The following is a 15216-nucleotide window of genomic DNA, read 5'->3' on the forward strand; positions in this document are numbered from 1 at the left end:
AGACAATGGCCTATGGGAGGGAGAGATGCTGAGTGTTGAGAAAAGGGGTTGGAGGCCTCAGGTGGGCATGCTAGGGAAGATTAGAAAAAACACTGAGCTAAAAATGTCCTTGGAAAGGACCCAAGAACATTCCTTTGCTAAACTGATAGTGTGCTAGTGAGGTGCACCAGCATTTTGAGACTAGTGGAAGTGCTCCTCAGCCAGAGTTGGCAGTAGGAGAACATAGGGATTGAAAGGGTTCCAGAAGAGCAGAGACCAGGTGGTGGCCATCATAAGATGTGAAGTAGCGTAACTGTCAGAATGGGCAGCAAAGCCCAAAAGGTCCGTGGTGAAAGCTCAGATCTCTGCGTCCAGAGGTCATAAGAGGCCCAGCTCTGGGCTCTATCAGCTTTGTGCTCCCAGCTCGTACCCCTTTTTGGTTATATGAGCAGAAAGCTGAAGATCAGGATCTTGTTCTATTTATTTCCAGCACAGAGCCAGGTCTCAGCCCCAGAGACCATCAATTGGAATGGAGGAAGGGCCTGACTGTATTGCAGCAACTATATGTGATAAGGGTTCTATAAATCTACCCCTCTGAGGCCAGGGGTAGGAAATGACCCAAGTCTGTTACATGCTGTTGGGTAGGGGGGTCTGAGTTGACATAACCAGGAGGAAAACCATCACCTCTCTGTTAGAGTGGGAGCATAGGAAAGCCAGGTGGCAGGTGGATTCCTAGGCCCAAATTCACCTCACTGGGTTAAACAGGTTTGCAGACCCCATCCGCCCACCACACACACACTGAAGTAAGACTCATAATGGTAGGAAAGGCCAAGAGGAACCTGTCAAATGATGTTCCCCGTCCAAGACAGTAAACAAGGAGAGATTCTGTAACACGTGTGCAATATCTGAAGTTAGGGCGAGCCTCGCCCTTTTTATTTGCCTGTCTGGTCCCAGCAAACAGCAGATGGATTCCAGCAGATGATGGTGAACTGACAGTGAACGACCAGAAACTTAACCATGGAGTTCACCGTCACAGCTCAGTATTTAATGTGGTGTGTTTGCCAGTGCAGGTCAACAAGACTCTGGGACTTGGGGAGCCCCTGATCTAGTGAATATGTTCTCTTCAATCAGTATCAAGCAAGAGATTTAAAAAAAATTACCGTCTTATAACATGGCCATCAGAACACATTGCCTGTCTTTCTCCAGGTGTGTGGTAACTCCTGCCCTCTGTTACAGCAGAGTCTGAAGAGACACTGATCACCTTGCCATGATCCACTGTATTGATGGCATACTCAGTCTCGGTGAGAAGGAAGCAGTGAGTTCTTGGGATGCCCTAGGAAGACACCTGTGTGCTAGAGGGTGGAAGGATTCAGGGTTCTGCCACATTGGGGACATTTTTAGGGTCTAGTAGTCTTGGCCAGAGATTGACAAACTGGGCCCCATGGGCCAAACCTGGCTGGCTGCCTGTTTCTGTATGTAGAGTAATATTGGTACACAACCATGCCCATCCATGTGTTTTGTCTAGGCTGCTCTTGTGCTACATTGGCTGACAGATGAGTAGTTTCATGTGGCCATGCGGCCCACAACACCCAACATATCCTAACTCAGATCCTACCATCTGAGTCTTTAGAGGAAATGTTCGCTGACATCTGGCCTTGGGCAGAACTGGGACATTTCCTCCAATGTAAAGGCCAATACATTGCCTCACTGAGAACGAGGCATAACTGTCAGTAGGGCCTTTTGGATTTTGGAGAAACCTTATTTTACACTTGAAAACACTGCTCCTACCCCATTATCAGGTGACCAGAAGGCTGCAGGGGGTCTGCAAGCTGCCGTGCCATCTGCCACAAAGAACAGAGCAGGAGCCGTCATCCAGGCAACTGTGCATAAATGGTCTTGTGTGGTGTCTCTGACAAGTCTCAGTGCATGTCCTAGCTCAGACACTGGGTGTTCAGAATCAACACCACCCACACACACACACAAATCACACCACGCCCTCAGAAGCAGAGAGCTGCGAGCTGTTTACAATTCAAAAAGCAACCACCCTCTTGTTCTGGATGTTGGCATTTGCATCAAGTCGTAAGGCTCTTTTAAGGTATCTCAGTTTAAATGTTTTTGTGTAAAAATTCTTTGTTTTTAGGGTTTTTAAAAAATTATTATTATTATAGTTTAAATGGTGTCTTATTTCTTTTGCCGAAGAGTTTGTTCCTGGGACTGGAAATATTAGGATTTAAAAAAAACAACAACTAGGATTTTCATATTGACCTTTGTGGTCTTCCTAATAAATTCACTTACCTTTGATTATTTGAATAGATTCTTTGGATTTTCTACATACAAAATCATGCCATTTGCAAATAATGAAGTTTGATTAGTTTTTTTCTAATCCTCAGGTACGTTTTCCTTTTCTTTGCCTTATTGCCTACTCTTAGATAAGTTTTTTTTTTTACCATTAGAAAATGTGATGCTGAACAAATTTGGGGTCAGAGGGCATCTTATTCCCAATTTCAGATAGAAAGCTTTCAATAATCTCCATTAAAATACCAATTGTTTTTTGGTTGCATACCCTTTATTAGGAAAATTTCCATTTACTTCTGGTTTAGTATAAATTTGTTTTTTAATCATTAGTAAATGTTGGATTTTATTTAATACATTTTCCTTATATGTCTTTATTTTCTTAATCTATCTTCCAATCACTCTTCAGTTAAGTCTAATTGATTGTTAAACATCAGTTGTGTTCTTAACTTGAGTTAAGAACTTTTAGTTCCAAAATTTCCACTTAATTTTTTAATGTAATATAAAAAAATAATTTTCTCACAGTTCTGGTGGTGAGAAGTCAAAATTAAGGTGTTGCCGAGGCCACTCCCCCTCTGAAGTCTCTGAGGAAGGATCCTTCCTTTCCTCTTCCTGGTGTTCCTTGGCTTCATGTTGCATCTTTCCATCTCTGCCTCTCGCCACAAGGCTTTCTCCCTGTGTCCACATTTTCCTCCTCTTAGGAGGACACTGTTGTGGGCAATGGTGATGGTGACAGTGACACGCGGTTTGGTAGAAGAATTACCGGAGACCGAGAAAAGTTTAGGAAAGCTTAATAGGGATGCTGCTATAGGCAACAGCGGGCCACACAGACTGGAGAGGCGCCCGGGTGAGTGCCAGGGATGGGCGTGTTGGGTCTTCTATTGGGGGGAGGGGGCTGTGCACACAAGCAGTAGGCGGGTTGCATGATTCGTGCCCAGATACCTGACTGGTTGTAAGATCTGTCAGGGTCTACTCTGAATAATAGGATTTACAACCCTGATAAGGGCAGGATGTGCTTTGAGTCCGCCTAGGGTATTGTGAGATGGGCTATTATCTCCTGGGGCGATGAGTTTTGTTAGGGTAAACACACATCAAGAGATCTTTTATATCTTGCAGAAATGCAGGTATGCAAAGGACCCTGCAGTGGGGAGTGGGCTTAAGGTGTCAGTAGGCTTCAGGCACACAGACAGCCCAGGGGTGGGGGTTTTTATTATTCCAGAGAGTGCCAGCCGGCTCCACAGACACCAGTCATTGGATTAGGGTCCATCCTAATCCCGTATGACCTCCTTTTAAAATGATTATATCTGCAAAGACCCAACTTCCAAACAAGGTCACAGTCTCAGGTATGGGGGATTAGGAATTGAAAATACCTTTTTGGAGGATACAATTTAACCTACAACATACAGGTTTATTTTCTTCTGCAAATCTCCATATATCATCTCTTTCCTTGAACACATTAATCACAGTTGTTTTAAAGTCCTGGTCTGATCATTCCAACATCTGCATCTTCTTTCTCTGTATGTTGTCTGCCTGGTCTACGTTTGTCTTTCATGCATGGATATTTTTGGTAGGGTGCCAGATGTTGTATACATAAACTGTGAGCCTATGATGACCTCAAGACCCATGTGCTATTCTCATCTGTGAGGGGACTGGTGGAAGGAACACAACCAGATTTCCTAAAATTACCCTGAGAACATGAGAAGCACAAAATGACCAATATGTACTCACTGGAAATCACAAGACAGCAATCTGAAAATAAATTAATCTGTGAGCCCAAACTGAGAAAAGTCTGCAGGTGCTGATATGGATTTACATTCTGTAGAGGTCGGAGACCATATCAAATAAATCAGTAAAATATAAACAGTACGTGAATTGAGCTGAGTACAAAGAGAAGCAGCCAACAGTGATGAGAGGACAAATGCTGGTGGTGCCGCTGCCGAGTGGCCCCAGAGGCCTCCTGAAAGAGCCTGAAGGAGGAAGGGGATTGGTGATGCTGGGATGCCAGAAGATTGGGACAGAGGGAGCGAAGTGAGGTGCCCTGAAGCTAAGGCTGCAGCATAAACTGTGTTTGTTCTTGGGAGAGCACAGGGGGGAGCTTGGAGAGTTGATGGTCAGATGTGGGGCCTGGGGTCAGATGTAGGTAGGGCCTATAGGCCATGTTAAAGGGATTTTTCTGTAAGATAAATAGATTATCTTTTGTGCATTTTGAGCAGATCTGACCTTAAGAATATTCCTCTGATGGCAGGGTTGAGACTTGAGTAATAAATCCCTCTACAGAACCAGGCACAGGACCTCACCAGTGACCAACCAAGATGGCCCTCCACTGCTCCCTCATGATAGCTGTTGGCCCTCACTTGTTACCCTGGGTTTTCCAGTATTTACACAAAAATTGAGGGTAAGATGCTGCTATCTTCTAATAAACAGAAATATTACAGTGTTTTCAAGCGACTATTCTAAGACTAGAATAAACCTTATATATTTAGGTTAGTAGGCCTTCCCTTATATTAAGAGGATTGTGTAGGACTACTATTCAGTAATGCAAAATGATGAACTATTCATGTAATAACCTGGCTGTAGCTCCAGAGAAGTATAGAATAATATATGTGTGATATATGATATATAATAGAATTACGTAATACATCAAAATTTTATCCTTGATTAGTTCTGAGTGCTGGGTTAGAAACTGGTTTGCCTTCTAAGTTAGATACCCCTGTAATGTTCCAGATTTCTGTAATAAGCATGAAAGATGTTTGCAATCAGAAAAAAATAAGATTCTTTCAAAAAGAGTGGGGGTATATAGTTCCCACGCAGCCACAGTGCCTGGGTTCTCTCTCAGTGATAAATACCAGAAAGGCTGTGTAGCCCAGTCCTTCAGAAAGGCTCAGGACAAGATGGCCTGTGAGATCTAGAACCTAGGTTTCCTCTTATGCACAGAGGGGATGATCCAATTCCTGTCACCTAAGTTCCTGGGAAAACTGAGTTAACGTGTCCATCACATACCAAGTGTTCAATTAAGTGGAAATTACCCTTAGATTTCTCTGGTTCCTACCTTGGCAGCCCCTCATCTGGGAGATGACAAGAGTTAGGAATTATGACTAAAGCCTCCCCACCCCATCCCCCTTTCCCCAGGAGAAACAGGCCCAAGGAAGGGGTCCGTGAGGCACAGCAAGTAATTCGACACAGTGAAACCTGGGCAGAGGCTCCTCTCGTCATGTGACTACTTTTCCCACTCCCTACTCTGGGAGGGAAAGAGGAGAACTTAATTACCCTTGGGAATCAGCAGACCAACTCCAGGGCCCAGGTGCCAACTTTCATAGGCTAATTCTTTCTCCTGCATGGTCCTCTCCCCACCTCCGCCCTCCCATCACAGTCGCTGACTTCTCTCACCCACGATTAACCCGGGCCCCTAGATGTCCTCCATGAGCCCCTTGCCCCAGCGCTGGACAGGTAGAATCAGCCTAAACCACCATGCAGGAGCCTGTATTTGGACAAAGTCACGCTCGTTGACTTGACAATGAAGGAGCGGCACACGTTGGCGTTTAGAGATCGTGGGGCCGTTAGGCTGTTTACGGATGAGAGGAAAGTGTGGGATTTGTTCAGGCGAAGCTTGGCAGGCTGAAAGTGGATCATGACTCTGTGTAACTGGTCTCCACGGCAAAGTGGAGCCAGGGAACGAAACGTTAAGATGAATGTGGAATATTGCGTCCAGAAACCCCTCTTCCGGAGCTGGGTAGTAGGCTGGAATCGAGGGGGTCAAAGGGACTTAGCTTTCCCTGGCAGCGATGGGGATTCCTTCTTTACCGGTCGGATTTCAAACAGCAGAGCGTCTCACTTTGTGATAGGAGAGACCCAAGTTTCTCAGTAGGACAGCAGCTGTCAGTCATCGAGAAGGGGCGTTCTGACGGTGTCGCTTCCGCGTCTGTCACCCTAGCCCCACGTATGGCCACAGACTTTTGCTTTCTTAGGCGGAACTCGTTTTTACTTTCTCCAATGCAATCCATTCACACCAGCGTCCTCCTGTGTCCAGCTAGGGGTACACTCCACACTCCAGGAGAAGACACCCCTCTCCCCAATCCCAGGAGGAAAAGGCGGGGTCGGAAGCCGCTCGCGGGCGGATGACGCAGCCGCGCGTCCGGGTTGCGCCCGCCCCTGGGCTCCGTGCCTGCGCCGGGGCCGCTGCGCGCTCCTGCCTCGGCTCCCGCTGCCTGCGCAGCTCCGGGTCCCTCGATTGATTCCCGACTCAGGACCAGGCAGGGGTTCTCCCTGCAGTGGCCACCTCTGCTTCCTCCGTGATCTCATCGTCTTCGTACCAGTCACACTGGTCCTCAAAAAGTAAGAAGGCCAGTGTCCCCCTCTACCAGGAAAGATGTTTGTGCGGCCGATCCTTCTCACCATGTCCCTTTAAGAATTCAGCTCAGATGTCACATTTTGCCCTGACCACATCACCCACGAGGTACCCATGAACCTCAGCCATCGCAGCACACTCCTTTTACTTTTTTCACAGCATGCATCCGGCTCACAATGCTGGGGCCTTAAAGGTCTGAGAGTATCCATCCCAGGGTGGGTGATGAGCGTGGCACAGCCCCAAGGCTCCCTGCCACACTCCCCTCACCTACCTAGGACAGTGGCTGCACTCGGTATCCCGAGTCCCATTCGGGTTCCTGCTGCAGTTCTGAGCCAGACTTGGAATCCTCCCCTCTCCCTGCTTATGTGTCCTGCTTCAAGGGCCCCAAACAGATCTATGATCCTCATTTTTAGACCTCAGGGCCAAGGATGGGCTGCAGACCAGGAGGTAAGGTCCTCAACCTATAGAATCCCCTGCACTAGCTTCCTGACCCCAGCCCACAAGTCAGGGGACCCAAAATCTTGGACACATTATACTTTCTAGAGGATCTGGCACCAACGTGGGAAGTGGTTGGAAGGTTTGGAGCCGGGCACATTAGAGGGCTGGTTTGAAGCAACACGAAGACAGGGAGCTGCCTCAGCAGCCCAGACCCAGACCATTAGCCACTGCCTAGCACAGACAGGGCAGATCTCTGCTACCCCAGCCCACCCCACCCTCGGGTCCCTTCTGGGAGCAGGAGCGGGCTGCGTGCCTCCGCAACTTCCACCTTAGGCTATGGAGGCTGGCAAGAGGGGTGAGGTTGCAGGATGAACAGGCTGTTCCCAGCCCCACCCTATGCATCCTGGGACCTTCCCAGGAGGTGTTCCAGGAATGGACTTTGGACAATACTGAGACCTAGATTTGCATGGATGGTTTTTCATTCTAAAGTGCACTATGCAGGGCTTCTTGAGATGTTGCTCACAGTGGGGTCTCACCGGATATTAGAGAAGGGGGAGGGTCCGTTGGTTGGTCTGAGGATTACACAGGGTTTTACTGGGGTGAGTCAATGAAGCAATTGCATTTCCTGGGCTGTGTGAACACTCAATAAGTGAGGTGGGGTCTTAGCAGGTGTCAAACCACTGGGGATCATTCTAGGCTATAGGATGTCATGGGTACCTGGGTCATTGGGACTTCTGAGGTCTCTAGCAAGGTGCAGAAATTGCAAGGCCCTTTGATAAAACACTGAGGTGTCTGGCACATGAAGCAGGAGACCAACTATCAGGAGGGTCGCAAAGTCAGCGCGGGGCATGCTGGAAGTCGGCTTCAGGACAGACATGTGGCCAGAGGATGCGTTAGCAATCCATGGGGCCCCCTCCTTCCCCCAGGTACTGAGGGGCCTGCTCTTTCCTGAGCAAGATTTTGTAGCCCCTGCCCAGCCTGCCCATCCTCAACCAGACCCACAGAAAACCATGGTAGGGGGAGAGAAGTTTAATAATAAGCCTTGGACAGCCTCCCTATCAGAAGGGAGCCTAAGGGCCCACCCTTGGAGAGAAAGGCCATGATGAAGGGTGGGGCCCCCAAGGGGCAGGAACAGCATGGGAGCAAAAGACTGCCATGAAGCTGGTCCTGGGCTCAGCAGGTGCTGACAGAGCCTGTGGAGAGAATGGGGCTCCGGTCACACCATAGACACTCTCCTCAGCCTCGGGCAGCCCCAAGGCTGACTAGCTCAGGACAGTCCCACCTTATACACAGCATAACAGTTATTAATTCTCAAATTCTGTGGCTGCCTGAGTGCCTGGAAGCCTCTGGAAGGAGCCTGTCTCACCTGGAGTGATGAGTGGAACAGCTTTCTCGGGTAAGGGGCTGAGAAAGGAACACATCAGATTAGCATCCTCGAACCTTCTGTTCTTCTCCGCCACCCAGAATCCTGGGTGCTACTTTAACAGGATCAAATCAGAGCTTTCCCTGATTTGGGGCCCTTCAGGGTGGATAATCTATGAAAAACAAATCCCATGCAAGCCCAGGGACAGCCAGGAAGGAGGCTGTCTTCTTTTTCCAAATTGTAGGACTTTATCCCCAAATAGCTCTGCTCAGCTCAAGGTAAACACAATAGGGCCCTGTGCTCACCTGCGCTTCTGATTTGACTTGCATTTGCATTTGCCACCTGTGAAGGAAGAGAGAGCCAATGCAAAGAGCCTGGGGAGCCTGGGCCACCCCTCTTCCCACCCCCTCCTCACCTACCACCTCCTGCCTCCCCACCCCTTCCCCAGCCCTGCCAGTCCCACTGCTCACTCAGGGCGAACAAGATTCCAGCGATGCACAGGAGCACTGCACAGATCGTCCCGCCCACCTGCAGGCCTTCCCAGTCTGGGGGAGCACAGAGAGGGAGCTGGCACCAGCCCGACTCCACCTCACTCATGCAAAAGATATTTACGAGCACATGATTGTACAGATGCATTTACATTCCAGGCAACAAGAAAGACAAACCAGGAAATAGACACATAGTATACTATCTGGTGGGAACAAGCGCTGGGAATTAAAAATAAGCAGAAGAGCACAGAAAAAGAAGGGGGTTTGGAGGATGATCAAGGAAGGCTTTCCTGAAAGGTGGCCTTTGAGATGAGACCTGGGGGAAATGAGGGGCATGTTGGGGAAGGAAGAGGCAGAGGAAGAGGAAATCTGGGGGGCTGTAGGGCAGCAAGGAGCTGGGTCCTGGGGAAGGCAAGAGAGAGGGAGTGGAAGGAAGGAGATTAGGTGTGAGATACCCCAGGGGCCCAGCAGCCTGATGCCTCCAGGCCCTTCCCCAGAAGTCTTCCCAAATACCTAGTGGGTACCTTACCTCCCTGCTGGAATGAAGTTCTCCCAAAGACCATGTTGCATATTGGCCTCTCCTTTTGATCGACCACCCACCTTGACTCTTTAATCCCTAGTCTTGGCCCCATCCGCCCCTCTTTCCCTCCACATCACTCCTCACCAGCCTCCAGCAAAGAAGTCCAGGAGAGGTAAGGGTAGGGGTAGGGGCAAGGGTTATCAGTTCGTACCATAGTAGAAGGGACTGTCTTTATCTGCAGGAAAGAAAAAAAAAAGAATAAGGACCAGACCCAGGAGGCAGGATATGTGGTCTTGGAAAAGGTGGGGGCAGGGCCAGCAGGGCAGTTTGGGGCCTCACTCACCAACCACATCATTGGCTTCCAAGACAGGCAGGCCTGGGTGAGAGAAGCAGAGGTATTGGGGGTTAATCCATGACACTGGTCTCAGAATGAATCAGCAGGCCTGACCCCACCCAGTCCAGAGGACTAGCAGCCTCGACTGTGGATTGTGGAGGGGGGTGGGGGGTACCTGAGGTCACAAGTTCCTGTCCTCACATCTTCCCTGCAAACAGACTTGAGATTTTTGTCTCCCACTTCCTGGCCTTTCTGTGAGTTCCACCCCCCAATACCCCTCTTCTGCCCCCAACCCCGCAAGTCACAACCCTTCCTGCTATTCTTTCTTACGCTCAGAATGGGATGGTGTGTTGGTTTCTTTTTATCCTCTCCTGAAAAGCTTCCTTCATGGACTGTGGCTAATGCTCTGTCTCCTAAAGAAGTAGGGACAGCTGTCCTCTTTCTGCCAACAAATGGTTACAGTTTCCCAAAGTTCCATTGTTCAGGATAACTTTTGCAATATCTGCTTCCTCCCTGTACTGTTATTTCCTGAAGGTTTCTCTTTACATTGACAGTTTAAATGAAAGCACATTTACTCCACATCAGGCCCCCTTCGTGAGATGCTGCCCTGGTTTTCACAGCTTTGGTGGGTGGGTGAGTGGCACTTCTGGGAGGACTCACCGGCCAGCAGGAGGAGAAGGCCCTGGGTCAGTCCCTCCATGACACAGCTGCAGGACAGGGCTGCAGGGGAAGGGGGCTGGCTGGGGTCAGACAGCCCAGACCGGCCCCAGGCTCACTGTGCCTGTGCCTCAAGGATGCCCTTGCTGATGGGTTGGATGTGGGAGAGTTACTAATTCCTGCTTCCTCATCTAGAGATGATAATAGTAATGCCTTGTGGAGTTACGTGGATTGAATTAATACTGGTTAAGTGCTTAAAATAGTGTCTACACATAGTAAATGCCTTACAGGGCTTTGTTAAAAATCTGGTAATCAGATGCCTGACACAATCAGGAGAGCAGGGCTGCTCTTCTAACTCAGGCTGCCTTCCTAACCCCTACTCAAACCACTACAGTTGTCAGACCTTGGTGTACTGTTTCCAAAGGTCTGGGCCTGGGGCACTACCAGACTGAATTCCAAGAGAGCATCCACTAAGGCACACCCAGGGCTGAGCTGTGCAGAGGCGTGAACAGCTGGGCAGGGAAAGGCGGGGAGTGGCCGCCAGGTGCCAGAGGCAGGCAAGAGCCTCCTCCCCCAGCCCCAGCCAGGGACGCTGCTCCAGGTAGCCCTAAATTCCACTCTCAGAGAACAGACTGCTAGTGGCAGGAAACTGCCTAGTGGGTTGGACATTGCTCCTTTCTGTTTTCTCCTTAGGGTAGGAACTATCCATGTCTTCATTCACTAGTCCAGGGGGTGGCTCTGTCCTTGAGATAAGACTGCCCCAAGCTTTCTGCCTGTGGTTAGCCTCAGGCAGGCATAGGGATTGTCAGTGTGTTCCACACTGCAACCCTAGTTATTATGTGCTGAGCCCAGCTGGCCAGAGAATTCCTTTCTCAGCCACTTAATCTCTCTGTGCCTCAGTGCCATGTAAAAATGAGGCTGATTATCGTAGCAACTTCATACGGTTACTGTATATTAAGCCTAAGGTTAGTTCCTAGCACATAGTAAGTAGTGAAATGTGTCACAAGAAGTAAATACATAAATGTATGGGTCCTTTTGCTAGAAGGGAAGGACTATTAACGTGCTCCTTCGGATCACCGGGGTTTGTTGGCTGTGAGCAGTTTCCAAACCAGGCCCTCCTTTGGACTCCCCATCTCTCTCTACCCGTTCTACCACCCTAAACTTCTGGATCATGAGGATCACAACTCCACTTTACATATTCTTTAGTCAAAGACTGGGTCCTATTTCCTCCAGCCACCAACCCCCCCATCCATATGACAGCGGTCACAGAGAAGGCAGCCCCCAATCCCCAAAACCCCCAAACACAAAGCCATTACTGAGAAAACTCAAGCCCCTACTGCCCCTTCCTCAGCTTGGTACTTTGGGCCACCCCTCCGCCTCCAACCCCTCTGCCTGGTAGCCCCAAAGTCCTAGCGGAGATCTGCTCCTGAGCTTACCTGAGAGTCCAGTGCAGAGAGCAGGTCTGTGGAGGCTGCTGGGACTGCGTCCAGCCCAGGTGGGTTCTGGCTCTTTAAACCTAGTGGCCCCGCCCAGGGCAACAATACCATCAGGCAGAAGGGAACTGGTCAGATTCCTTAAGATTCCTGGAGCTCCCTCTCCCCAGTGTGCTCTTAAAGGAGACTGTTTACCCTGCCACACCCAGCACAGAGCGGAGTCATGGGCCCCAGGCCAGCTCAGAGGCTAGGGTGATGGTGGGGAGAGGGATGGGCCTCAGACCCTTCTCTTGAGAAGGTGGACTTTCACCTAGACCCTAAAAGAGTGGCCCAGAGGGGTGCTGGATGGGGATGGGATGCTTCTGGGTCCTTGTCCCAGCAGTGGATGTTCCAGGACTTCTAGGGGGGAGGGTGTCTTGGGGACAATACTGTCAACAAGGAGTCAGGGGCTGGCCTTGAGGCTCCATTTGCTCAGGGATCCCATTGCTTTCTATCAAGAGGAGGAGCTGGGGCTGATGGATGCACCCCAGGATCACCCACCAGGCCCTGACAACTACTTACTTGGCCCCAGAAGACTGAAAGCTGGAATCAGAACCTACCCAGGCCCAGGCCTTCATTCCCTGTCTACTGCATGGGGGCAGGGGTGTGAGGGGGAAGCTGAGGGGTGGGCTGGGAGGGAGGAAGAGGACTGTCAACCTCAGGATGAGGAGTGGGCCACCTTTTTCTGCAGACCCCCATGCCTGCCTTGTGAACTGCTGGCCAAACTCTCTTCTTAACTGCCCTCCCCAACCCCGATACAGGCCTTTTTATTCTGCCATCTCCCCTGCCTAATTCTTCTGTGTTCACCCTTCTCTCCCACTGGATGGTGACCAACTGAAGGCAGGAATGTTGCCTCCCTTATTGCCAATGCCCAGACACGGACACCGATAAATAGATTTTGATTGAATTGTTGAATCAGTGAGGACAAAGAAGCCACCAGGGGCTCCCAGTGCTGGGGGGTCAGAGGGCAGAATAAAGCCCTGAAAGGCAGGGTGTGGAGGATTCAGGTAAGTAGGAAGCGGGAGGGCAACCCTAGTGCCAACATGTTGCATCTCCTCATGAAAACCTTCCATGGTACTTCCTTCAAGATTCAGTTGTTGCACAGAGTGTAAAATGGGGGCTCTGCCATGAAAGACACGGAAGAAACTTAAAAGACATGTTACTGAATGAAAGAAGCCAGACTGAAAAGTCTACAAACTGTACAATTCCAACCAAATGACATTCTGGAAAAGGCACAGCTACAGAAACAATAAAAAGATCGTGGTTTCCAGGGGTTTGGGGAGAGGGAGGGAGGGAGGAATGAACAGAAGGAGCACAAGGGATTTTTAGGGCAATGAAATTATTCTGTATGATACTATAGTGGTGGCTACATGTCATTTTGCATTTGTCAAAGCCCATAGAATGTACAACATCAAGAGTGAACCTCAATGTAAACTATGGACTTTGGGTGACAATAATGTGTCCATGTTGGTTCATTGATTGTACCAAATATGCCACACTGATGAGGGGTGTTGAGGGAAGGGGAGTATATATGTGTGGGGGTGAGGAGGGCTATGTGCAAACTCTGTATTTTCTGCTCAGTTCTGCTATAAACCTGAAACTACCCTAAAAAAAAATGAAGTCTATTAAATAAAAAAAAGACAGGGGCTCTGGGACCAGAAAGAACTGGATTTGCAGTCCAACTTGCCACCTGCTCCCTGGGTGATCTCAGGCAGCTCCCGCTCCCCAAAATGGATTAATGACAGGACTTATATTCCAGGTTTAGGGTAGAGGTGCTGCCGGAGCATGGGGCTGACAGTACGTATTTGTGGAATGAATGCCTCCCAGGCCCTGTGTGAGGAGAGTCTGTTAACCTCAAGATTCAAGAAGAACCATTAATAGCACATACTTTGGAGTCAAATCCAGGCTCTGTTAGTCACTTGCTATGTGCACTTGAGCAACTGACTTATCCTCTTCCTGCCTGCTCGCTCATCCCTGAAGTGGGACCGATGACTGAGCTGACTTCGAATGTTTTTTGTGATGATGACATCTGATTATGCTGCTCAGTGCACAGGAGCTGTGACGATAGCTGGGAATGGCCCTGAAACACACACGGTGAGCTCTGCAGCATAAGAGAAGGGGGGGGGGCATCATTACAGTTCAGTTCACCCCCTTGGGAAAACTACACTCCAGAGAAGATAAAGGTCTTGCTCAAGGACATCCTGCATCTTGATAACAGAGTGGAGACTCAGCTCAAGTTTCCAGACTCCGCAGCTGAATTCTTCTGCCCTGTCAGGCTACAACGGGGAATAAGCAGAAGAAAGCAGACACTTGTAGGAAGAGGACCGTTTAAGTCCCAGGTGCTTTGGAAGCTCTCCAGGAAGTATGAAAAGGACCTCAGATCCACTTCTCTGGAAGGTCCTAGCACTTTTGCCCCACCCTGAAGCTTCTACCCTCTCTATGATTCCTCCACTCCCATCCCTATCACCACAGGGTGTTTTCATCTTTAACAGATAGAAAGAAAACTTCACTGGACCCAGGTGCTATTGACAGTGGTCCAAGGTAGAGGACAGGTGGAACACAGGACTGAACCCAGGGAGAGGGAGCCCAGCTACCAGTGGGTAACTTCTGTGAGCACAATGGTAAGTCACCACCTCATCTCCCCCATTCCCCAAAGTTAGGTGTAGGCGCACTATTGCTGAGTATCGTGTCTGTCCCCTCTGAGACACATGCTCGGGGTAGGCAGCAGTGCCTGCCACACTGGAAGTGGCACAAGTCAGTTCCCAGGTTCATGAATTTAGCTTCTCAGATATTGAACCCAGTCCTTACAAATGGTCATGAAACTGGTCATAGAAAACTTTAAAAGCTTTAAGAAGTGTTTCATTTGTTAGGAGTGTTTAGGATAAACAATTGCTTTCTCAAGGTGTGATTCCTGAGGAGCTGGACTGGCAGTTGAAGGCTGTTTTCAGTAAGTCACTTTCTTTCTTTTTTTTTAAAATGTAGATCATTTTGTGGGGGGAGGGTATAGCTCAAGTGGTAGAGCACCTGCTTGGTAGGCATGAGGTCCTGGGTTCAACCCCCAGTACCTCCTCCAAGGAGAAATAAATAAACCTAATTACTTCCCCCCACCAAAAAAAAAAAAAAGAAGAAAAAATAAGAAAAGGTCAATTCCAACTTTAGTCATTTTATTTATTTAAAAAAACCTAAAAAGTTTTTCTAATGGAGGTACTGGAGATTGGACCCAGGACCTCACACATGTTAATCACACGTTTTTACCACTGTGCTACATCCCCAACCCCACAGGAAGTCACTTTCGAGGAGGGCTGGCCATTTGCCCTGCTTCTTGGGC

At 49.1% G+C, this 15216-nt stretch overlaps 1 protein-coding gene and 1 non-coding gene across 3 annotated transcripts; one reads left to right on the forward strand and one right to left on the reverse strand.

The window, feature by feature from the left end:
• Positions 1–5735: 5735 nt before the first annotated feature.
• FXYD4 (FXYD domain containing ion transport regulator 4) lies at positions 5736–11997 on the reverse strand. Of its 2 annotated transcripts, none has more exons than XM_045520437.2 (8): positions 11853–11997; positions 10420–10495; positions 9769–9801; positions 9637–9660; positions 8888–8962; positions 8723–8759; positions 8421–8458; positions 5736–8247 (listed from the first exon to the last, which is right to left on the reverse strand). In XM_045520437.2, the coding sequence occupies exons 1-8, from the start codon at positions 11961–11963 to the stop codon at positions 8228–8230; spliced, it is 414 nt and encodes a 137-aa protein (XP_045376393.1). In that variant the 5' UTR covers positions 11964–11997; the 3' UTR covers positions 5736–8227. The 2 variants fall into 2 exon arrangements, with proteins under 2 accessions (XP_045376393.1, XP_010958051.1); XM_010959749.3 differs by having other exon boundaries at positions 10420–10479; positions 11853–11982.
• Positions 11998–14884: 2887 nt separating this feature from the next.
• On the forward strand, positions 14885–14958 carry TRNAT-GGU (transfer RNA threonine (anticodon GGU)). The gene has a single exon. It is a non-coding gene; the product is annotated as a tRNA-Thr (tRNA).
• Positions 14959–15216: the final 258 nt, after the last annotated feature.

This window comes from Camelus bactrianus, chromosome 11, assembly GCF_048773025.1.
Source record: "Camelus bactrianus isolate YW-2024 breed Bactrian camel chromosome 11, ASM4877302v1, whole genome shotgun sequence".
NCBI classification, from domain to species: domain Eukaryota; kingdom Metazoa; phylum Chordata; class Mammalia; order Artiodactyla; family Camelidae; genus Camelus; species Camelus bactrianus.

Bases quoted from the DNA above. Each gene is read 5' to 3' on its own strand.
- FXYD4 (XM_045520437.2), bottom strand. From the start codon at position 11,963: ATGGTATTGTTGCCCTGGGCGGGGCCACTAGGTTTAAAGAGCCAGAAC. The intron at 10,496-11,852 runs GTAAGCTCAGGA...GACCCCAGCCAG, and splicing joins TCTCTGCACTGGACTCTCAG to CCCCCTTCCCCTGCAGCCCT. The intron at 9,802-10,419 runs GTGAGTCCTCCC...TCTCTCACCCAG, and splicing joins CCTTCTCCTCCTGCTGGCCG to GCCTGCCTGTCTTGGAAGCC.